Below are 25,343 nucleotides of genomic sequence, written 5' to 3' on the forward strand. Positions count from 1 at the left end.
TTATCCTATGTGAAGGGACACAGAGAGGGGGCGTTATCCTGTGTGGGGGCACTGAGGGGGGCGTTATCCTGTGTGGGGGCACTGAGGGGGCGTTATCCTGTGTGGGCGCACTGAGGGGAGCGTAATCCTGTGTGGGGGCACTGAGGGGGGGCGTTATCCTGTGTGGGGGCACTGAGGGGGGCGTTATTCTGTGGGGGGGCACTGAGAGAGGGAGTAATCCTGTGTGGGGGCACTGAGGGGGCGTTATCCTGTGTGGGGGCACTGAGGGGGCGTTATCCTGTGTGGGGGCACTGAGGGGGCGTTATCCTGTGTGGAGGTCACTGAGGGGGCGTTATCCTGTGTGGGGGACACAGAGAGGGGGTATAATCCTGTGTGGGGGCACTAAGAGGGGGCGTTATCCTGTGTGGAGGGCACTAAGAGGGGGCGTTATCCTGTGTAGGGGACACAGAGAGGGGGCATTATCCTGTGTGGGGGCACTGAGGGGGGCTCTATCCTGTGTGGTGGCACTGAGGGGGCGTTATCCTGTGTGGGCGCACTGAGGGGAGCGTAATCCTGTGTGGGGGCACTGAGGGGGGCGTTATCCTGTGTGGGGGGCAGTTATTCTGTGGGGGGGCACTGAGAGAGGGAGTAATCCTGTGTGGGGGCACTGAGGGGGGCGTTATCCTGTGTGGGGGGCACTGAGGGGGGCGTTATTCTGTGGGGGGGCACTGAGAGAGGGAGTAATCCTGTGTGGGGGCACTGAGGGGGGCGTTATCCTGTGTGGGGGCACTGAGGGGGGCGTTATCCTGTGTGGGGGGTACTAAGAGGGGGCATTATCCTGTGTAGGGGGCACTGAGGGGGGCATAATCCTGTGTGGGGGCACTGAGAGGGGGCGTTATCCTGTGTGTGGGGGCGTTATCCTGTGTGGAGGGCACTGAGAGGGGGCGTAATCCTGTGTGGGGGCACTGAGAGGGGGCGTTATCCTGTGTGGGGGCATTATCCTGTGTGGGGGCACTGAGGGGAGCGTAATCCTGTGTGGGGGCACTGAGGGGGGCGTTATCCTGTGTAGGGGGCACTGAGGGGGGCATAATCCTGTGTGGGGGGCACTGAGAGGGGGCGTAATCCTGTGTGGGGGGGCACTGAGAGGGGGCGTAATCCTGTGTAGGGGGCACTGAGGGGGGCATAATCCTGTGTGGGGGGCACTGAGAGGGGGCGTAATCCTGTGTGGGGGGCACTGAGAGGGGGCGTTATCCTGTGTGGGGGCACTGAGGGGGGGTGTTATCCTGTGTGGGGGCACTGAGGGGGGCATAATCCTGTGTGGAGGGCACTGAGAGGGGGCGTTATCCCGTGTGGGGGGCACTGAGGGGGGGCGTTATCCTGTGTGGGGGCACCGAGAGAGGGCGTAATCCTGTGTGGGGGCACTGAGGGGGGCATAATCCTGTGTGGAGGGCACTGAGAGGGGGCGTTATCCTGTGTGGGGGGCACTGAGGGGGGGCGTTATCCTGTGTGGAGGGCACTGAGAGGGGGCGTTATCCTGTGTGTGGGGCACGGAGGGGGCGTTATCCTGTGTGGGGGCACTGAGGGGGCATAATCCTGTGTGTGGGGCACTGAGGGGGGCATAATCCTGTGTGTGGGGCACTGAGGGGGTGTTATCCAGTGTGGGGGCACTGAGGGGGGCGTTATCCTGTGTGTGGGGCACTGAGAGGGGGCGTTATCCTGTGTGGGACTGAGGGGGGCATAATCCTGTGTGGGGGGCACAGAGGGGGCGTAATCCTGTGTGGGGGGCACTAAGAGGGGGCGTTATCCTGTGTGGGGGCACTGAGGGGGCGTTATCCTGTGTGGGGGCACTGAGGGGGCGTTATCCTGTGTGGAGGTCACTGAGGGGGCGTTATCCTGTGTGGGGGACACAGAGAGGGGGTATAATCCTGTGTGGGGGCACTAAGAGGGGGCGTTATCCTGTGTGGAGGGCACTAAGAGGGGGCGTTATCCTGTGTAAGGGACACAGAGAGGGGGCATTATCCTGTGTGGGGGCACTGAGGGGGGCTCTATCCTGTGTGGGGGCACTGAGGGGGCGTTATCCTGTGTGGGCGCACTGAGGGGAGCGTAATCCTGTGTGGGGGCACTGAGGGGGGCGTTATCCTGTGTGGGGGGCAGTTATTCTGTGGGGGGGCACTGAGAGAGGGAGTAATCCTGTGTGGGGGCACTGAGGGGGGCGTTATCCTGTGTGGGGGGCACTGAGGGGGGCGTTATTCTGTGGGGGGGCACTGAGAGAGGGAGTAATCCTGTGTGGGGGCACTGAGGGGGGCGTTATCCTGTGTGGGGGCACTGAGGGGGGCGTTATCCTGTGTGGGGGGTACTAAGAGGGGGCATTATCCTGTGTAGGGGGCACTGAGGGGGGCAGAATCCTGTGTGGGGGCACTGAGAGGGGGCGTTATCCTGTGTGTGGGGGCGTTATCCTGTGTGGAGGGCACTGAGAGGGGGCGTAATCCTGTGTGGGGGCACTGAGAGGGGGCGTTATCCTGTGTGGGGGCATTATCCTGTGTGGGGGCACTGAGGGGAGCGTAATCCTGTGTGGGGGCACTGAGGGGGGCGTTATCCTGTGTAGGGGGCACTGAGGGGGGCATAATCCTGTGTGGGGGGCACTGAGAGGGGGCGTAATCCTGTGTGGGGGGGCACTGAGAGGGGGCGTAATCCTGTGTAGGGGGCACTGAGGGGGGCATAATCCTGTGTGGGGGGCACTGAGAGGGGGCGTAATCCTGTGTGGGGGGCACTGAGAGGGGGCGTTATCCTGTGTGGGGGCACTGAGGGGGGGTGTTATCCTGTGTGGGGGCACTGAGGGGGGCATAATCCTGTGTGGAGGGCACTGAGAGGGGGCGTTATCCCGTGTGGGGGGCACTGAGGGGGGGCGTTATCCTGTGTGGGGGCACCGGAGAGAGGGCGTAATCCTGTGTGGGGGCACTGAGGGGGGCATAATCCTGTGTGGAGGGCACTGAGAGGGGGCGTTATCCTGTGTGGGGGGCACTGAAGGGGGGCGTTATCCTGTGTGGAGGGCACTGAGAGGGGGCGTTATCCTGTGTGTGGGGCACGGAGGGGGCGTTATCCTGTGTGGGGGCACTGAGGGGGCATAATCCTGTGTGTGGGGCACTGAGGGGGGCATAATCCTGTGTGTGGGGCACTGAGGGGGTGTTATCCAGTGTGGGGGCACTGAGGGGGGCATTATCCTGTGTGTGGGGCACTGAGAGGGGGCGTTATCCTGTGTGGGACTGAGGGGGGCATAATCCTGTGTGGGGGGCACAGAGGGGGCGTAATCCTGTGTGGGGGGCACTAAGAGGGGGCGTTATCCTGTGTGGGGGGCACTGAGGGGGGTGTTATCTTGTGTGGGGGGCACTGAGAGGGGGCGTTATCCTGTGTGGGGGCACTGAGGGGGGTGTTATCTTGTGTGGGGGGCACTGAGAGAGGGAGTAATCCTGTGTGGGGGCACTGAGGGGGCGTTATCCTGTGTGGGGGCACTGAGGGGGCGTTATCCTGTGTGGAGGTCACTGAGGGGGCGTTATCCTGTGTGGGGGACACAGAGAGGGGGTATAATCCTGTGTGGGGGCACTAAGAGGGGGCGTTATCCTGTGTGGAGGGCACTAAGAGGGGGCGTTATCCTGTGTAGGGGACACAGAGAGGGGGCATTATCCTGTGTGGGGGCACTGAGGGGGGCTCTATCCTGTGTGGGGGCACTGAGGGGGCGTTATCCTGTGTGGGCGCACTGAGGGGAGCGTAATCCTGTGTGGGGGCACTGAGGGGGGCGTTATCCTGTGTGGGGGGCAGTTATTCTGTGGGGGGGCACTGAGAGAGGGAGTAATCCTGTGTGGGGGCACTGAGGGGGGCGTTATCCTGTGTGGGGGGCACTGAGGGGGGCGTTATTCTGTGGGGGGGCACTGAGAGAGGGAGTAATCCTGTGTGGGGGCACTGAGGGGGGCGTTATCCTGTGTGGGGCACTGAGGGGGGCGTTATCCTGTGTGGGGGGTACTAAGAGGGGGCATTATCCTGTGTAGGGGGCACTGAGGGGGGCATAATCCTGTGTGGGGGCACTGAGAGGGGGCGTTATCCTGTGTGTGGGGGCGTTATCCTGTGTGGAGGGCACTGAGAGGGGGCGTAATCCTGTGTGGGGGCACTGAGAGGGGGCGTTATCCTGTGTGGGGGCATTATCCTGTGTGGGGGCACTGAGGGGAGCGTAATCCTGTGTGGGGGCACTGAGGGGGGCGTTATCCTGTGTAGGGGGCACTGAGGGGGGCATAATCCTGTGTGGGGGGCACTGAGAGGGGGCGTAATCCTGTGTGGGGGGGCACTGAGAGGGGGCGTAATCCTGTGTAGGGGGCACTGAGGGGGGCATAATCCTGTGTGGGGGGCACTGAGAGGGGGCGTAATCCTGTGTGGGGGGCACTGAGAGGGGGCGTTATCCTGTGTGGGGGCACTGAGGGGGGTGTTATCCTGTGTGGGGGCACTGAGGGGGGCATAATCCTGTGTGGAGGGCACTGAGAGGGGGCGTTATCCCGTGTGGGGGGCACTGAGGGGGGGCGTTATCCTGTGTGGGGGCACCGAGAGAGGGCGTAATCCTGTGTGGGGGCACTGAGGGGGGCATAATCCTGTGTGGAGGGCACTGTGACGGGCCGTTATCCTGTGTGGGGGGCACTGAGGGGGGGCGTTATCCTGTGTGGAGGGCACTGAGAGGGGGCGTTATCCTGTGTGTGGGGCACGGAGGGGGCGTTATCCTGTGTGGGGGCACTGAGGGGGCATAATCCTGTGTGTGGGGCCCTGAGGGGGGCATAATCCTGTGTGTGGGGCACTGAGGGGGTGTTATCCAGTGTGGGGGCACTGAGGGGGGCGTTATCCTGTGTGTGGGGCACTGAGAGGGGGCGTTATCCTGTGTGGGACTGAGGGGGGCATAATCCTGTGTGGGGGGCACAGAGGGGGCGTAATCCTGTGTGGGGGGCACTAAGAGGGGGCGTTATCCTGTGTGGGGGGCACTGAGGGGGGTGTTATCTTGTGTGGGGGGCACTGAGAGGGGGCGTTATCCTGTGTGTGGGGCGTGCACCTTTTCTCACAACTAAGATATATAAAATCGTCCATAGCAACCAAAATATGGGGAATGAAGAGGAGTGGTTGCCAACAACCAATCAAATCAGGGCTTTGACAGATCATTGCTTCTAATTGTAGCCAATTAAATCACTGCAGCCACGGCAACCAATTGAAGCACTGCTTTTATTCTCTAGAAGGGCGGCAAGAGCAGCCAATCATATCAGTCTTTAGAGAAGCGGTCAGTAGCAGCCAATCACGTGAAAGCTTGAATAGAAGAACAGCTTATGTAGAAGGCCAACCAATGGAATCCCTGCGCTGCCTTAGCAGCCAATCAGATCACTGCTTTAAACTGTACTAAGGCGGCCACAGCAACCAATGAGATCAGTTTTTGGAGTTGAGGTTAACCAATCACATGAAGGCTTTAATATGAGAGCAGCGAGCTCACTGGTTGCTAGGGGCAACAGCTCCGTTGACTGCCTGCGCCGGTTTTCCGTCACAGAGAAACCTTTGTCGTCCGTCTTCTCCTCCGTCATTTCGCACCTTATGACCAGATAATGGAGGCCCAGTTCACATTACAGCGACACCAGCCCACGGCCTGACGAGGAGTGGCCATGCTGGGAGTTGTAGTACGACGCGCCCCCGTGACGACGAGCGAACCCCCCAGACCCGGCTGTGAAGGGGGATGAGGTGACTGTCAGTCCGGGCTCTGCAGAGAGTGGGGGCGGTGCGGCCTGGAGCCGCCGGTTCTCAGCTCCCTCCCTGCTCCTCCGCCGCCGCCAGTGACGTGAGGTGCGGAGGGGAGGAGGCCGCTCCGGGCCGGGGGGAGGAGGAGAAGGCCGCGCCCGCTCCCCTCGCTCATTGGCCGAGGCCCCCGCAGCCCCCTGATCCGTAGACCCGAGACCCCGGCGGAGAGAGGACGCCCGGACCCTGGCAGGTAACCGGAGGGATCGGAGGAGGACAGGCCGCGGCCCGGGGACGCCAGCTCCTCCATTTCCAGGCCGTCCTTGTCCGTGGAGGCCCGGGCTGAGGTGGGGGGTCCTGGCTGAATGACCCCAGCCCTCCTGAGGAGACCCCCAGATTGTACAGGCCGCTCATCCAGGGCTAAACCCCCCCCAAACCTTGGGTATAGGCCGAGGCCTGAGCACTGAGTGGAGGCAGGACACCCCCAAACTCGGCCCATAAAGCCAGGGCCTGTTCCATAGGGGTCCCCCAAATCCTGCCTGCACAGTCCCTGGGCCCAGAGTGGAGCCAGGGAGGACACCCCCCAAATCCTGCCCATACAGCCTGCACCTGTCAGGACCCCAAATCCTAACCCAGTCCCTGAGTGGAGCCAGGGAGGACACCCCACTAAAATACTGCCCACACAGTGTGGACCTGTCAGATAGGAGACCCCAAAATCCGAACTCAGTCCCTGAGCCCAGACTGGAGCCAGGGAGGACACCCCAATTCCTGCCCATTAAATACTGTCCACACAGTGTGGACCTGTCAGATAGGAGAGCCCAGACTGGAGCCAGGGAGGACACCCCCAAATCCTGCTCATAAAGCCTGGACTTGTCACATAGGAGACCCCGAAATCCTAACCCAGTCCCTGAGCCCAGAGTGGAGCCAGGGAGGTAGGACACCTCAAATCCTGCCCATACAGCTTGGGCCTGTTAGATGGGGGACCCCCAAATCCACTGCCAGAGTTCCTAAGCACTGAGTGGGAGTCGGAGGACACCCCAAAGTCCTGCCTGTATACCTTGGGCCTGTCAGATGGTGGACCCCCAAATCCTGCCCATACAGCCTGGGCCTGTTAGATGGGGGACCCCCAAATCCACTGCCAGAGTTCCTGAGCACTGAGTGGGAGTCGGAGGACACCCCAAAGTCCTGCCTGTATACCTTGGGCCTGTCAGATGGTGGACCCCCAAATACTGCCCATACAGCCTGGGCCTGCAGGGGCCCCCCAAATCCTTACCTAGTCCCTGAGCACAGTGTGAAGCGAGGGAGAGAGAGGACACCCCCAATCCCTGCCTGTACAGCCTGGGCCTGTTAGACAGAAGAACTTTGGTTGAGACCCCCCCAAACCCAGAGACCCCAAGCTTCCTCTTATGTATAGATCAGATATCTATTTGCCCCCCTCATCCTCCATGTTATCTCTTACACAGCTGTGGCCGCTCATCATCAAGACGCTAATACAACATCACTGACACCTCCATGTTATATACCGTCACCCCCGTACAGTGTACCCGACCCCCCCCCCCGTACAGTGTACCCATCACCCCCCCGTACAGTGTACCCATCACCCCCCCCCCCGTACAGTGTACCCATCACCCCCCTCCCGTACAGTGTACCCATCAGCCCCCCCTGTACAGTGTACCCATCAGCCCCCCCTGTACAGTGTACCCATCAGCCCCCCCTGTACAGTGTACCCATCAGCCCCCCCTGTACAGTGTACCCATCACCCACCCCTGTACAGTGTACCCATCACCCCCCGTACAGTGTACCCATCACCCCCCCCTCCCGTACAGTGTACCCATCACCCCCCCCCCTGTACAGTGTACCCATCACCCCCCCCCCCCCTGTACAGTGTACCCATCACCCCCCGTACAGTGTACCCATCACCCCATAATGCTGGAGAATGGCCAGCAACTCGCTGCACACACCCCACATGTACTTTTTAAATAGACCCCGAACTCTGCTTCCAGGAGCTCTTTGTGCCCGTTAGTTTAACCCTATGTAAACACCTCATTGATGCCTTGTTTTTTTAGCCCCCTTCCGCCACCATGTCAATTATTGGGCTACTATTTAGGGGACCTATAAATCCACATCAGGCGGATGGTGCTTCATACTGACCACGGCCTGGGAAGCAGAAGAAGTGTATAAGCCCCCAGAGCTCAGGCCGCCTCTCCTGTGGCGTCCACTGACCCTTGGCTTTATTTTCGGGCAGGTCTTGTGAATGACTGGGAATAACCATGGATCCGGGAGGTGGAGGGCTGGAACTCCAGATACAAGAGGCCAGAATTCCCCACGCCATGATCATGCAGGACTTTGGTACGGTCAGTGATAAGATGAGTGTGGCCGTTTCTCATTGAGGTTGTGATGAGCCCTCTGATCCTCTTGTATCTTCCTTGGTTGTCTCCACAGTGTCCGGGATGGCGGGCACCGCCCATGTTGATGGCGACCACATTGTCGTCTCTGTTCCAGAGGCCGTGTTAGTTTCCGATGTCATCACGGATGATGACATCACATTGGCGCAGGAGGAGCTGACGGATGACGTTGTGCAGGGCCCGGACATCATCAGCGAGGATGACGACGTTACAGGGAACGTCATTGTACCGGAGGCCGTCCTGGAAACTGATGTCGCGATTGAGGAGGAGCTGGAGAGCAGCCATCACGTCTTGGAATCTGACATTATTACCGAAACTGTTACTGACCAAGTGTTTGTGGCCGACCTTGTCGCTGGAACCGATGGTCACTTGGCCCAAGTGGTGCAGGATGCGATGTCGGGATCTCCCACCATGGTCTCACAGGAGGTTCTGGTGGCCAGCTGTGACGCCGACGTCATGACCCATTCCCCCGACATCCAGGCTGCCGGCTCCTCCATGACCATTAAAACGGAGGATGATGATGATATGAAAGGTGCAGCTGAGGATTACCTGATGATATCATGTAAGTAAAGCACTGTCTGAATAAAACCCACAGTTTAAAGGGAAACTCCACCCTAACGCTATAAGTGGGGTCTCAATTTAGTCACAGTCTGACGTTCCCCGTCCCTGAGGTTATTAGTCCGCCATCCTCGGGACTGCTAAATAGCTAGCTACATGTACATATGATGTACTTACCTGCTCCTCACCATCCGTCAGATCCCCAGGGGCTTCTTGACCACCCTGATACTGAAGGAAAAGCATCACAGGAAAGTTTCTGGGCAACAGCCGACATAGACAAGTTTGGCTCCTTTCACACTGCAATTTGCAATATCCATTTGCTGAATGGGATGTGAAAGCTTCTGGAGCAAGCACCAGAAGTATCCATAGGCCACGCAGAGCGCGCCACCTCCACGGGGCTGGCATACCCTGCTATATGAAATACCGTAGTCTGATACCTCATTCCATACAGAGGCATCCTGTATTGTGCGGTTACAATGGATGGATGCCACCGTATGGCTAGGTCAGGAACCTGCAGTGTGACTGTTACCATAGTCCTCTGGCTCGGTGTCCTTGGTATGTCCGCCGCAGCCACTTCGTCTCCAGCAAGCAGAAGGATGTCCGAAAGACACCTTGAGCCTGATTCATGCTCTGGGCTATCTAGTGTATTCCATACAGTGCCGGATTGCAGGAATGAATATGGAGCCAGAAGAGGTTCTCGGGAGGGGGTAGTGACATCATCAGGACTGACGTGAAGGCTTTCTAAATCCTGCCCTTGTGTTTTTTTTATTTACAGTGTTTTTGGTTGAGGTTTCAAACTCAGAGAGCCCAGATTTCATGCCGGGCTCCTTAAGCTTGTATTCCTCATGACCCCGAAAGATTATTAGGCCTGTCCCATCACATGCCATTGTACGCTGGTTGTGTAAGTACCCACACGTATAGTCTGCTGTGCAAATACTCCTCCTGTTATCTGTAAATGCTTTAGAGACTTTCCCTCCGCTCTCTGACAACATCTCAGTAATTCTACAATTCTCTGCCGATTCATTTCAGGACATCTCTTCATAGAGGAAGGCGCTTCATCTTTCGGCTGTAGCGCTCAATATCTCCTGCTTTTAAAGGATCACTGAGTCTTCACAAAACTTTTGATATGTCATAGAAACATAATAAAGGTTTTGATTGGTGGGGGGGGGTTCACTGCTGAGACCCCCACCGATCGCTAGGATGAGGAGAGAGAAGCGCTCACATATCGCACTCACTCCAGGGGACAGACTATGGATGGGCCCATAGGCTTTCTGGCCACGTCGCTTCCTCTCCAGCAGTGAGGAGAGAGAACGTGATATGCGCGCACTTTTATCTCCTTGTTCTGGCAGTCAGTGGGGGTCTCTGCACTCAGACCCCCACTGATCTAAACCTTTCATATCTCTGTTTGAAAGCTTGGTGACCCTTTAAGAGCACTTGATTGACAGGCCCTTGTTCTGAAGAGACAGGTCTCATTCGTCATCTTGCCTGGCCTGTACAGCTCATGCGCAGCACATCTTATTTTTCTGGCCCCATTCCAAAAAAATATACTGTGCATGCTCTGAGAATGAGCTGAACAACGCCGGCGTGAGGTTACAGGGCCAGGCAAGATGACAAACTTGATGCCTGGCCCTGTCACTTAAATGGAGGGGGAGTGTCTTGGGAGTAAGAGCTTAGGTGCACTGAGTGGCTAGTGCCTGCCCTCGGTGCACTTAAGCCCCTTTGTACATATTTTTAAAGGAATGATTTGTTCAAGACAGATCAGGGAAACAAAGGTGTATGTTTTAGTCAGCTGGATCAGCCCTACCAGGCATTATGCCTGTTTTAATAATGTTGATCCTGCTGACAGGTGCCCTTTAAAAAAACCATATAATAAAATTATTTATGCCTACAGCCACCCCTAGGGGGAGCTCACTACATGCAGATGTATTATTAAGCTGTAATGAGTATTTATTAGCTTCTAGCAAAAAGAAATTAATCATGTGACTCACAAATTGTGTATAAATATATTGCATTACTCATCTTAGGCTAGTTTCACACTAGCGGCATCCTTCTCCAGCAGGCTCTTTCGGCGGGTGAACAGCCTGCCAGATCAGTGCTGCCGCTAGTGCACTGCGCCGCCAGAAGTCGGCTCCGGCCCCATTGACTATAATGGGGGCGAGCTGGAGGTCTGGCCGCAGCATGGCATACATGCCGAGAGGCAGCCGAAATAAAACTACGACATGTACTGAGTTACATCATGTATTATACTCCAGAGCTGCACTCGCTATTCTGCTGGTGCAGTCACTGTGTACATACATTACTTATCCTGTACTGATCCTGAGTTACATCCTGTATTATACTCCAGAGCTGCACTCACTATTCTGCTGGTGCAGTCACTGTGTACATACATTACTTATCCTGTACTAATCCTGAGTTACATCCTGTATTATACTCCAGAGCTGCACTCGCTATTCTGCTGGTGCAGTCACTGTGTACATACATTACTTATCCTGTACTGATCCTGAGTTACATTCTGTATTATACTCCAGAGCTGCACTCACTATTCTGCTGGTGCAGTCACTGTGTACATACATTACTTATCCTGTACTGATCCTGAGTTACATCCTGTATTATACTCCAGAGCTGCACTCACTATTCTGCTGGTGCAGTCACTGTGTACATACATTACTTATCCTATACTGATCCTGAGTTACATCCTGTATTATACTGCAGAGCTGCACTCACTATTCTGCTGGCTTCCTAGCTGATCTCTCCCAGCACTCCCTGCCTCTTCAGTGTCTGCACAGAGCCTACTTTTATGACACGCATCAGGTACTGTGCAGTTATCTGTTGTAGGAGAAGACTGGCCGCTCTTGTATTATAGGAGCTCAGACAAGTTAGGCTACTTTCACACTAGCGTTCGGGGCTCTGCTTGTGAGTTCCCTTTGAAGGCTCTCACAAGCGGCCCCGAACGGATCCGTACTGCCCCAATGCATTCTGAGTGGATGCGGATCCGCTCAGAATGCATCAGTTTGGCACCGTTTGGCCTCCGCTCAGCAGGCGGACACCCGAACGCAGCTTGCAGCGTTTTCGTGTCCGCCTGGCCGTGCGGAGCCAAACGGATCCGTCCAGACTTACAATGCAAGTCAATGGGGACGGATCCGTTTGACGTTGACACAATATGGTGCAATTTCAAACGGATCCGTCCCCCATTGACATTTTTTAATGTAAAGTCAGGAGTCCCTATTAATATACCATCAGATCGGAGTTTTCTCCGATCCGATGGTATATTTTAACTTGAAGCGTCCCCATCACCATGGGAACGCCTCTATGTTAGAAAATACCATCGGATTTGAGTTATATCGTAAACCTCAGATCCGACAGTATATTCTAACACAGAGGCGTTCCCATGGTGATGGGGACGCTTCATGTTAGAATATACTGAGAACTGTGTACATGACTGCCCCCTGCTGCCTGGCAGATGCTGCCAGGCAGCAGGGGGCAGACCCCCCCCCCTCCTCCTGTAATTAACTTATTGGTGGCCAGTGCGGCCCCCCCTCCCTCCCCAGTATTAATTGTAGCCAGTGCGGCCCCCCTCCCTCTATATTCATCGGTGGCCAGTGCGGATTCCCAGTATTAAATATGACCAGTGCGGCCTCCCCCTCCCTCTATATTTATTGGTGGCCAGTGCGGATTCCAAGTATTATGACCAGTGCGGCCTCCCCTCTCCCCCCTCCCATCATTGGTGGCAGCGGAGAGTACTGATCGGAGTCCCAGTTTAAATCGCTGGGGCTCCGATCGGTTACCATGGCAACCAAGACGCTATTGCAGTCTTGGCTGCCATGGTTACTTGGCAATAAATACAAGCATTATACTTACCTGAAGAGCTGCGATGTCTGTGACCGGCCGGGCGCTCCTCCTACTGGTAAGTGACAGGTCTGTGCTATAGGCAATGCACCGCACAGACCTGTCACTTACCAGTAGGAGGAGCTCCCGGCCGGACACAGACATCGCAGCTCTTCAGGTAAGTATAATGCTTGTATTTATTGCCAAGTAACCATGGCAGCCAAGACTGCAATAGCGTCTTGGCTGCCATGGTAACCGATCAGAGCCCCAGCGATTTAAACTGGGACTCCGATCGGTACTCTCCGCTGCCACCAATGATGGGGGGGGGGGGGGGGGAGGCCGCACTGGTCATAATACTTGGAATCCGCACTGGTCACCAATAAATATAGAGGGAGGGGGAGGCCGCACTGGTCATATTTAATACTGGGGAGGCCGCACTGGTCATATTTAATACTGGAATACTGGGAATCCGCACTGGCCACCGATGAATATAGAGGGAGGGGGGCCGCACTGGTTACAATTAATACTGGGGAGGGGGGGGGCCCGCACTGGCCACCAATAAGTTAAATACAGGAGGGGGGGGGGGGTCTGCCCCCTGCTGCCTGGCAGCATCTGCCAGGCAGCAGGGGGCAGTCATGTACACAGTTCTCAGTATATTCTAACTTGAAGCGTCCCCATCACCATGGGAACGCTTCTGTGTTTAGAATATACTGTCGGATCTGAGTTTTCCGAAGTGAAAAATCAGATCTGAAATAAACAGTTATGCAAACGGATCCGTTCTGAACGGATCTAAGCGTTTGCATCATAGGAGCGGATCCGTCTGTGCAGACACCAGACGGATCCGCTCCTAACGCAAGTGTGAAAGCAGCCTTATTCGGGGGATTCTGGCAACAAGTTTGCTGACTGTTTCCAGTAGTTTTTGGAATATTGTGGACAGACGCCTTTCCTGGGCTCCTGTAATGCAGGGGCAGTTGGTTATTCTACATCAGAGGACTGCACAGTGCCTGGTATAAAGACACGAAGCCGTGGCTGTGCTGAACAAGCAGGGAATTCTGGGAGATTTCCACCCTGGAGAATAGTGACGGCAGCTTTAGACCGTAATGCAGGTTGTAGTTTGTGTGAGAGGGTGTAAGAGTGCAGGTTTGGTGCTTGCACTTATCTTAGCCCAACTGTAAGGCAGGTAGGTGAACATGGGAAGTATTTCTGCAATGGATCAGCAGAATAATCCACAAGGGTTCCATGCAGGTTTCAGCTAAACATCGGTCTGCACAGGTATGTCATGTTACAGGTGTCTGTAGCCGTGTCCCACCACTCTTCTCACCGTGTCTCTCCTCTTAATTAATGTGATGTGAATACATTTTCTTTGTGCAGTAGACGACGTCGGGGACAAGTTAGAACGCATCGGCAGCGCTCCTCTGAAAATCAGCACAGAGGTTTCCCATGGGGACGTGGCGTCTAAAGAAGATGGGTTTGGTTCAGAGGTGATTAAAGTTTACATATTCAAAGCGGAGGCAGATGATGATGTGGAAATAGGTCAGTACACTTCACACGCGCCCATCAAACCATCTCACCGCGAAATCATCCATTGTGAATATGTATTGCCTTGTATCCGCTCGCTGCCGCTTATCACCTCGCATCCGCCGCTGAATGCACAGCTTTTATTTCCACACAATGTCTCCACCGCTGCGGCTGAAATAAATGATGGGGTCTCCATAGGACGGCGTTCCAGGCAGGTCTGTGTAGGGGCAGAGAGGCGATTGCAGGGCTGCCGTTAATTTCAGACCTGATCATTGATTTCAGTATTGGCCCTTTAAAGTGGATTCTGCTTTGTTATAATTAGAGATGAGCGAATGTTGTAATTTGTTCACTCTTCGTTTCCGTTATGCAGGGGAGTCCTCTAAAGGCATTCAGTCATAGAATTGCGTTTATGGTCCGTGGTAACGGAATCCATAACGCAATTCGCCTTTTACCAGTAAACTAATCGCAAACTAATTTCATAACCGGAATATCGCTCATCTCTAGTTATAATGTTTTGCAGTTTAAATCTACAAGTAACAATGTTATTACTTTACTGTTCATGTATGAATTTATTTCATTTGTCTTCTGCAATCACATCCAGAGCTGCTTTTAAATGTTGTTTATTGCTCTTGGAAACGACTTCCGCCATCAGGCTCCCACAATGCACTGCCCTCTTGTAACCAGAAACTGACAAGTCTTTGGATGTGACTACAGTCTTGAGATTCACACGTCAGTGTTTGGTCAGTCATTTCCATTAGTGATTGTGAGCCAAAACCAGGACTGGAGCCTCCACAGACATAAGGTATAAGAGAAAGGTCTGCACTACTGTTGGTCGAGTACCAAAGTGCTCGGGTTCTCTACAGAGCACAATGGATGAACCTGAGCTTAAAGAGGACCTTTCATTACAATAAAAACTCTAAACTAAGTATGCTGACATGGAGAGCGGCGCCCGGGGATCTCCCTGCACTTACTATTATCCCTGGGCGTCGCTCCGTTCTCCCGGTATATACTCCGGTATCTTCAGATTTTCGGCTCAACTGGGAGGAGACTGCTCTTGTTCTCCTGGGCGTTTCCTTCTCCCAGACTGTAGCGCTGGCCAATCGCAGCGCTCAGCTCATAGCCTGAGAGTTTTTTTTATCCCAAGCTATGAGCTGAGCGCTGCGATTGGCCAGCACTCCAGCCTGGGAGAAGGAGACGCCCAGGTGAACAAGAGCAGGCTCCTCCCTGTTGAGCTGAAAATCGATGGCAACACCACTGAAATGGTTCGGGAACAGCATGGGGAGGACGTCTGGATGCATCTTGGACTCCCAGGTCGCTGCTGGGAACCATGTTGTCCGAGTAGTGCGCCACTTACAGACTGACAATAATACACACAAAACCCAAGATAAAATCGATTTTAGAGGAAAAATTGTTAGAAAACCTTCCTTCCTGTATATTTACTTGTATATAAAGTGCAAGTGCTGCCAAAAATTACACGGAAGAGGCTCCGATACAACCTGTATATCACATAAAGGAGGGCCTCATTCACATTGTGGGACAATAGTTCAGGTAGTGGGACTCCTACACTCATAAAGCCTATGCACTAAGGGAAAGGGCTGCCAAAAATTACACGGAAGAGGCACTCCGATACAACCTGTATATCACATAAAGGAGGGCCTCATTCACATTGTGGTACAATTGTTCAGGGAGTGGGACTCCTACACTCATAAAGCCTATGCACTAAGGGAAAGGGCTGCCAAAAATTACAAGGAACAGGCCCTCCAATACACCCTTTATTACACATAAAGGAGGGCATCATACACTGATTGATGGCCTGCTGGTGACCCTCTCAAACATTAGGGGCGAGGGCCTGTTGCCGAGCTGACCCTCTAAAAATTTAGGGTTGAGGGCCTGCTGCTGAGCTGACCCTCTAAAACATTATGGGCAAGGACAGCCTAATAAGCATGTTGATGAAGGAGGATGAGAAAAGGCAAATTGAACCATATCCCCTGTTTGTGGTGGAGGGGTGCAGGGAGTACAGTGTATTCAATACATTATAAACAGCACATGTAAAGTGCCTTTATGTTCGGCCGCTTTCCTCTGGTGGAGCAGAGAAGTCCGGGGCAATCCAGGCCTTGTTCATTTTGATAAGTCATCCTGTCAGCATTTTCAGTTGACAGGCGGATGTGCTTATCAGTTATGATGCCCCCAGCAGCACTAAATACCTGTTCTGACAAAACGCTGGCGGCAGGGCAGGCCCGCACCTCCAAGGTGTAGAGCGCCAGTTTGTGCCACATGTCCAGCTTGGACACCCAGTAGATGTAAGGCACTGAGGGATCAGTGAGGACGCTGACACGGTCTGCTATGTACTCCTTCACCATCTTCCAAAACTTTTCGCAGCCACTAATGTAGGTGGCGGTGAAAGCCCAATGGAAGTAGGGCCCACAATCCTTGGCGTCGGTAGCACCTGTGCCATTCCAGGGTATGACTCGCTCCCGGCCTCCACTGCCGTCAGGGAAATGTAGCATCCCTGGCCAAAAGCACTTGTCCATGTGTCGGTGGTTAAGTGGACCTTCTCAGTAACTGCATTGGTCAGGGCACGGGTTATGTTACGGGACACATGCTGGTGTAAGGCTTGCACTGCACACCGTGAAAAATAGTGACGGCTGGGGACAGAGTACCGCGGGACAGCCGCCACCATCAGGCTGCGGAAGGCCTCAGTGTCCACAAGCCTAAATAATAACATTTCCAGGGCCAGCAATTTGGAAAGTTGCGCATTTAGTGCTATGGTCTGTGGGTGGGTGGGTGGCTGAGTATTTGTGCTTTCGTTCTAAGGCCTGGGGTATGGACATCCATACGCTGCGCTGGGACACGGAAGTGGATGTGCTAGCTGATGGTGCTTGTGAAGATCCAGGTGCAGGGAGGGAGGCATCCGGGCCTGCGTCTTGGACAGGGGATTGGCCAGCACGTAACACAGGAAGAGGAGGCAGTGGTGTGACCCCCAGACACTGCTTGTGGACCCAGGCGTTCGGCCCACCTATTAGGGTGCTTGGATGCCACGTGGCGGATCATGCTGGTGGTGGTGAGGTTGCTAGTGTTCACACCCCGGCTTATTTTGGTACGGCACAGGTTGCAAATGACAATTCTTTTATTGTCCGCTTATTCCTCAAAAAAGCGCCAGACTGCAGAACACCTACCGCTTGGCAAATGAGATTGCCACAATGGAACAGGCTCTGGGGAACAGTTGCGGGCCTGTTTGGTGTGGCCCGCATTCTTCCTTTTGCCACCCCACTGCCTCTTCCAGCCTGTTGCGGTGCTGCGGATCCCCCCTCCCTGTACTGCTGTCCTCGCTCGGCTTGCCACCTTCCCAGGTTGGGTCAGTGACTTCATCGTCCACCACCTCCTCTTCCACTTCCTCACTCTGCTCATCCTCCTGACTTGTTGACCTAACAACAACCTCAGTTATTGACAACTGTGTCTCATCCTCATTATCCACCTGGTGAAACACTAATTGCCGTTCCCCACCGTCATCTTCTTGTGACTGTGGATGCTCCAGAGTTTGGGAATCGGGGCACAAGATCTCCTCATGTCCATCTTCAAGCGGGCTTGGCGAAAGACCCAAATTAAGGAATGGCGCTGAAAACAGCTCCTCGGAATATCCGAGTGTGGGATCACTTGTTTGCCCAAACTCTCCATGGTGGGTGGAAGGAGGATCAGGGTGAGGATTCTGTTGACCAGACTACTGAGACTGGACCTGGTGGAAGACAGGGTGGTGCTTAACCGACTGGAACCATTATCTGCTGCAATCCAACCAACCACCTGGTCGCACTGGTCTGACTTCGAGAGTGGTGTCCTGCGCCGCCCTGCAAACTGGGACATGAAGCTAGGTATGGTGGATGAGTGTGTTTCTTGTGCTCTGACAGCAGGCACAGTGTCACCGCGCCCAGGACCACGGCCTCTGCGTGCACCATCAGCAGCACGGCCACTTCCCCGTCCCTTACTGCTCGCCTTGCGCATATTAAATGGTATATATGCGTGTAAGTATGTCACACGTACAGTAGCGCAGGTTTTGTAAGTGTATTCGCAAATAAAGTACACAGAATGTCACTGATATTGTTAGGATGCACAAACATTATACAGGAGATGTAGCGCAGGTAATGTCGCTGTCACCACCACCTAATTAAAAATAACACTGAATGAATGAATGTCACTGATATTTAGGATGGGCAAATGCTATACAGGAGACGTAGCGCAGGTAATGTAACTGCAGCGGCCAAACAATTGCAAGCTCTTTAGCGCAGGTTGCGCTAAAAATATATATTGCTGCCAGATACAACAATAGTTCTTAAAAGGACTTTTGGGTCTATAACAAGTATAAAAACTAAAATATTCCTTTTTCACTCCCTACACTATCTCTTCCTTCTGCTCTCCCTAAGGGCTCATGCACACAACTGTATTCCCTCTGAGACATACGGTCTGCGAGCGGGCCATATGTCCCGGGCTGCATACATTGTGAGCACGGGAGCGCACAGCATCATAGGTTACTATGATGCTGCGTGCCTCGGGCCGCCCACGGGGCTATTGTCCTGCACTCATAATATCATAGTAGTTGTCCCGCGGGCGGCCTGATGCACACAGCATCATAGTAACCTATGATGCTGTGCGCTCCCGTGCTCACAATGTATGCCGCCTGGGACATATGGCCCGCTCGTGGACCGTATATCTTGGAGGGCATACGGTCGTGTGCATGAGCCCTAAGACTGAGCTGAACACGTGTTATCGGTTGCTATATAGCACGCGACGCGTTCCGGCCAGCCAGTCACTGTAATGCCTGTAGCCAACATGGTAGTACTTACCTGCACGTTTATTGGTTGCATAGCAGCCAACAAACATGCAGGGAGGAGACTCTAGCATCGCGCAAGAGCACACGCGGTATTTGGCCGAACACCGCGATGTGCCGAGCATGCTCGCCCAACACTAATCCGCACCTGTTCTGTGTTTAGAGCCGCACCTGGTTTTGGCTGAAAACTGATGGAAATCACTGACCAAACACTGACTGTGTGAGGAGGAAATTGTATTATACCGGTCTGTAGTCAAAAATAGTCCTAGTACTGTACATTAAATGCTAGTCCGGTGTGTCGGCATCTACAGGTCTCCTCCGCGGCAGTATCCTCTGCAGGCCGTGTTTGTGTATAATCCAGCACTGAGGATGCTTGGTCATTTGGAGTTTGACGTGTAGAGATGTAAAGTGTGCTGGCATGGATATCACTGCAAAATACTGTCCACTAGGCCCTTACCGTACCGCGCCAGTGACTGGTCCTCCACTATTGGAGCGTGACTGTCGCACGCTTGTACCTAACCCGAGCTGCCTGCCCGTGCTCAGTGTACGGCTACATGCACACGACTAACTGCCGTCACACGACCATTTTTGGCACCAGTGAAAGTCTATGGGGCTATTCACATGGCTGTTCTTTTAACGGCCAGTGAATAGCGTCCGTCCAAAAATAGGACATTTCACTGTCGTGTGCATGAGGCCTAAGTGTATGGCATGTATAGCTGAATGTATGTCACGTATCGCAGAGTGTATGGCTGAGTGTATTTGGGGAATACGATATCTCCTTATGGAGGACGCCTTGGTTGGCATGAGGAGACTTAAAGGCCATACATGCTCCTCTGGAATTCTGGGGAAAAAAGGGATGCAAATGAGCTCTTAATAAGCTCCGCCTTCAGATGTCCCATAAGTCAATGGTCGTCCCTTCGGCCTTGAGACATGACTCGTATAATAATTAATCCAGCACCTCACCTGCAGACAGCTGTTTTGGGTGATTGCATGGCATGTATAGCACAGTATATAGCGGCATGTATAGCACAGTATATAGCTGTATAGCTCTATGTACAGCTGAGTGTGTGGCATGTATAGCACAGTATATAGCGGCATGTACAGCTGAGTGTGTGGCATATATAGCGGCATGTATAGCACAGTATATAGCGGCATGTATAGCACAGTATATAGCTGTATAGCTCTATGTACAGCTGAGTGTGTGGCGTATATAGCACAGTATATAGCTGTATAGCTCTATGTACAGCTGAGTGTGTGGCGTATATAGCACAGTATATAGCTGTATAGCTCTATGTACAGCTGAGTGTGTGGCATATATAGCGGCATGTATAGCAGTATATAGCTGTATAGCTCTATGTACAGCTGAGTGTGTGGCATGTATAGCACAGTATATAGCTGTATAGCTCTATGTACAGCTGAGTGTGTGGCGTATATATAGCACAGTATATAGCTGTATAGCACAGTATATAGCGGCATGTATAGCACAGTATATAGCTGTATAGCTCTATGTACAGCTGTGTGTGGCATATATAGCGGCATGTATAGCACAGTATATAGCGGCATGTATAGCACAGTATATAGCTGTATAGCACAGTATATAGCTGTATAGCGGAGTGTGTGGCATGTATAGCACAGTATATAGCGGCATGTATAGCACAGTATATAGCTGTATAGCTCTATGTACAGCTGTGTGTGGCATATATAGCGGCATGTATAGCACAGTATATAGCGGCATGTATAGCAGTATATAGCTGTATAGCTCTATGTACAGCTGAGTGTGTGGCATGTATAGCACAGTATATAGCGGCATATATAGCACAGTATATAGCGGCATATATAGCACAGTATATAGCTGTATAGCTCTATGTACAGCTGTGTGTGGCATGTATAGCACAGTATATAGCTGTATAGCACAGTATATAGCGGCATATATAGCACAGTATATAGCTGTATAGCTCTATGTACAGCTGAGTGTGTGGCATGTATAGCACAGTATATAGCTGTATAGCTCTATGTACAGCTGAGTGTGTGGCGTATATAGCACAGTATATAGCTGTGTAGCTCTATGTACAGCTGAGTGTGTGGCGTATATAGCACAGTATATAGCTGTATAGCTCTATGTACAGCTGAGTGTGTGGCGTATATAGCGGCATATATAGCACAGTATATAGCTGTATAGCACAGTATATAGCGGCCTGTATAGCACAGTATATAGCGGCATGTATAGCACAGTATATAGCTGTATAGCTCTATGTACAGCTGTGTGTGGCATATATAGCGGCATGTATAGCACAGTATATAGCTGTATAGCACAGTATATAGCGGCATATATAGCACAGTATATAGCGGCATATATAGCACAGTATATAGCTGTGTAGCTCTATGTACAGCTGAGTGTGTGGCATATATAGCACAGTATATAGCGGCATATATAGCACAGTATATAGCTGTATAGCTCTATGTACAGCTGAGTGTGTGGCGTATAAAGCACAGTATATAGCTGTATAGCTCTATGTACAGCTGAGTGTGTGGCGTATATAGCACAGTATATAGCTGTATAGCACAGTATATAGCTGCATGTATAGCACAGTATATAGCTGTATAGCGGAGTGTGTGGCATGTATAGCACAGTATATAGCGGCATGTATAGCACAGTATATAGCTGTATAGCTCTATGTACAGCTGTGTGTGGCATATATAGCGGCATGTATAGCACAGTATATAGCTGTATAGCACAGTATATAGCGGCATATATAGCACAGTATATAGCTGTATAGCTCTATGTACAGCTGAGTGTGGCATATATAGCGGCATGTATAGCACAGTATATAGCTGTATAGCACAGTATATAGCGGCATATATAGCACAGTATATAGCTGTATAGCTCTATGTACAGCTGAGTGTGTGGCATGTATAGCACAGTATATAGCGGCATATATAGCACAGTATATAGCGGCATATATAGCACAGTATATAGCTGTATAGCTCTATGTACAGCTGTGTGTGGCATATATAGCGGCATGTATAGCACAGTATATAGCTGTATAGCACAGTATATAGCGGCATGTATAGCACAGTATATAGCTGTATAGCACAGTATATAGCGGCATGTATAGCACAGTATATAGCTGTATAGCACAGTATATAGCTGTATAGCACAGTATATAGCGGCATGTATAGCACAGTATATAGCTGTATAGCGGAGTGTGTGGCATGTATAGCACAGTATATAGCGGCATGTATAGCACAGTATATAGCTGTATAGCTCTATGTACAGCTGTGTGTGGCATATATAGCGGCATGTATAGCACAGTATATAGCTGTATAGCACAGTATATAGCGGCATATATAGCACAGTATATAGCGGCATATATAGCACAGTATATAGCGGCATATATAGCACAGTATATAGCTGTATAGCTCTATGTACAGCTGAGTGTGTGGCATGTATAGCACAGTATATAGCGGCATATATAGCACAGTATATAGCGGCATAGCTCTATGTACAGCTGAGTGCATCACGTCCCCATGTTGGCTGAATTTGGAAAAGCTATTGTCTTGTAAATGTATCTCTAACTGTTACCTCGTCTTCCAGGAGGGACAGAGATAGTTACAGAGAGCGACTTCCACAACGGGCACTCCATCGCTGGCGTCCTCGAGCAGAGCGGTCTGGCTCGAATGCAGAGAGAGAAGATGGTTTACATGACTGTTAAAGACTCCAGTCAGGAAGATGATGGCATCGGTAAAGAAATGGACAACGTTCGGCTTCTCTGCCTTTAGACAGTGGCCTAGATTTACTAATCCTATAGATTTTATATGTTTTATGATGAATGTGGTGCAGAGATGGACGCTTTTGTTTAGCTCTATACCAACTATATCAAGATACGTCTTAGGCCACACCCCTTTCCCACAAAGCTCCACCCCTTTCCAGTAAGCCACACTTTTTTTTAAATGGCTGAAAAACTCTAGAAACCCAAGTTGTGCAAAACTGTGCCGATCTGCTGCACTTTTTAGCACAGAGAGATCAGTAAGTCCGGGCCAGTGAGTCATTTTGAAGACACTAAAATACCACTTATATTCATACAGCTTAAGGCTCATTCACACAACTGTGTCCGTTTTTGCGGATGCACAAAACACAGATAACAGCCGTGTGCATTTTGCGGATCGGCGCATCCTTTTCTATGATAGAAATGCCTATTATTGTCTGCGAAAATGGGCAAGAATAGGACATGTTCTATCTTTTGCGGGGCCGCGGAACAGAAGTGCAGATGCGGATATCACATGGTGTGCTGTCTGCATCTTTTGCAGCCCCATTGAAATGAATAGGGTCCCCATCCGATCGCAAAATTGCAGAATGGATGCGGACAGAAAAATACAGTTGTGTGAATGGGCCCTTTGTAAAATGTCCACTTTGCTTTACTTCATGTCTTATACTCTGGGGCTTCACTTACAATTCCATAGGACACCAGGAAATGGACAGTAACGCCCATCATGTATATGGATATTTGTCGGATCATGCCGCTCCAGTATCTCAGGGCCACCTGCTTCTTATTATGTGCTAGAGGTGACTCCTAACATATTCTCTCTTATACAAAGGCTGCGCAGAAATCGCAGATGAAGTCTACATGGAAGTCATTGTGGGGGAAGAGGAAGCTGCTTCTCTTCCAGAGGCTCAGAACGAGGACTCCGGCTTGAGCAAAACATTTGTTCCTGTGGCCTGGGCAGCAGCTTATGGTGAGTGACTTATCGGTGGTCCCGAAGACTTTTAGGAGGCAGTGGGATAATAGCAGTGTTTAAAGAGGCCCTCTCGCCACTCCTGCCTGTTTAATAGCTCCATGCATTCCACATGTAATAACAATTCTGGAGCATCTATTCTTATGGCTCTATGCTGTGCCGTCCCTTTATTATTCCTGCTAAAAGTTATGATTGAATTGCTAGCAGTCTGCGGTAAGGGTGCAGAGGGGTGGGAATCACTTGGGGGGTGTCACCGTCTGACAATGGCAGCACTGATTGGATAGAGTCAGACTGTGCAGGGACACCCCCCCAAGTGGTTACCACCCCTCTGTACCCTTACCGCAGACTAGATGGGTAGAATTGCGTGGCCCTCTCGTCCTGCTTAGATGGGTGCTGGGGTTGTGGGTTCCTAGCCCTCAGAAATATCAACATACAAACTTTAGCACAAATGAATATGGTGATATCAAGGTGGGTTTATTTTTTAATTTTTCTTATGCAAGGCAACTTAGTGACAGTGTGACGTTTCGGTCAACTTTTGACCTTTTTCAAACACAAGTTGCCAGTGAAAGATTAGGGGAAACAGGATGAATCAAGTATTGAGCTGGTAGACATGTGTTCTCCTCACCATGCGTTACACGTGGCACCTTGATATCACCATATTCATTGGAGTGCTGAAGTTTCTATGTTGATATATCTTACTGCAGACTGCAAGCAATTCATTTCTAACTTCTAGCAGGAATAATAAAAGAATGGCCCAACATGCAGGCATACGAATAGATGCTCCTGAATTGTTATTACATGGGGAATGAAGAAAATCACAGAAATCGGGTAATAATGCACTTAATAAAGTAGATGCAAGCATTATATATGGACAAAGTCCTCACTCTGATATAAAATCTAAAACACTTAGCCAATATATTTTGATCAAAACACATCTGTGCCCACCTACCAAGCGCCAAGGTGGTCTCAGGTCAGGCAGGTCCTACGCTAAACCTACCTAAGCCGTTGGGCTTCTATGTTCAGGAGCGCAGACGCTGCACATATGGTGTGCTGCTCCTAGTCACCTCCATGTGCATCAAGCAACCGATGGGAGGAGGAGCAAGCACAGCCATATGTACCACCTAATCAAGGACCTCTATTGGATAGGAAGGGCAAAAGTGCAAAGGAATGCTACTCTCAAGATAAAATAGGAGCGCGTTCACACTCGAGGGTGCCCCTCCCTCAAGCATATACTACATAAACAAAAAAATCACAGAAAAAACAAAGATTAAAAACATCCTGCACGGTATGATATATAAATGTGCGGATGTCCCTGGCCATATTATTGAAGAAAATCACAGAAATAAGGTAATAATGCACTTAATAAAGTAGATGCAAGCATTATATATGGACAAAGTTCTCACTCTGATATGATAAAATCTGAGACACTTAGTCAATATATTTTGTTTAAAACACATGCCCTTCCTATCTCATAGAGCGCCTTGATTAGGTGGTACATATGGCTGTGCTTGCTCCTCCTCCCATGGGTTGCTTGATGCACATGGAGGTGACTAGGAGCAGCTCACCATATGTGCGGCATCTGCGCTCCTGCACATAGAAGCCCAACGGCTTAGGTAGGTTTAGCGTAGGACCCGCCTGACCTGAGACCACCTTGGCGCTTGGTAGGTGGGCACAGATGTGCTTTGATCAAATTATATTGGGTGAGTGTCTGTCTCAGATTTTATCACATCAGAAACCGGTTTAAATCTGCCTGTCTG

The 25,343-nt window shown here is 51.8% G+C and overlaps 1 protein-coding gene across 4 annotated transcripts in view; it reads left to right on the forward strand.

Moving 5' to 3' along the window:
- Positions 1–5,221: 5,221 nt before the first annotated feature.
- The window catches only part of ZNF711 (zinc finger protein 711), a 30,036-nt gene continuing 9,914 nt past the window's right edge, over positions 5,222–25,343 (forward strand). For 2 of the 4 annotated variants that reach the window (XR_006391224.1, XM_044305662.1), the window contains exons 1-6: positions 5,222–5,980; positions 7,973–8,081; positions 8,170–8,694; positions 13,887–14,048; positions 22,448–22,594; positions 23,449–23,586. Coding sequence is in view for 3 of the 4 variants with exons in the window: in XM_044305662.1 (XP_044161597.1) it covers positions 7,982–8,081; positions 8,170–8,694; positions 13,887–14,048; positions 22,448–22,594; positions 23,449–23,586 (1,072 nt within the window). In the remaining variant the exon portion in view is untranslated. The remainder of the gene's footprint in view (positions 5,981–7,972; positions 8,082–8,169; positions 8,695–13,886; positions 14,049–22,447; positions 22,595–23,448; positions 23,587–25,343) is intronic. The other 2 variants (XM_044305663.1, XM_044305664.1) reach the window with 2 other exon arrangements.

This window comes from Bufo gargarizans, chromosome 9 (genome assembly GCF_014858855.1).
Source record: "Bufo gargarizans isolate SCDJY-AF-19 chromosome 9, ASM1485885v1, whole genome shotgun sequence".
Lineage (NCBI taxonomy): Eukaryota > Metazoa > Chordata > Amphibia > Anura > Bufonidae > Bufo > Bufo gargarizans.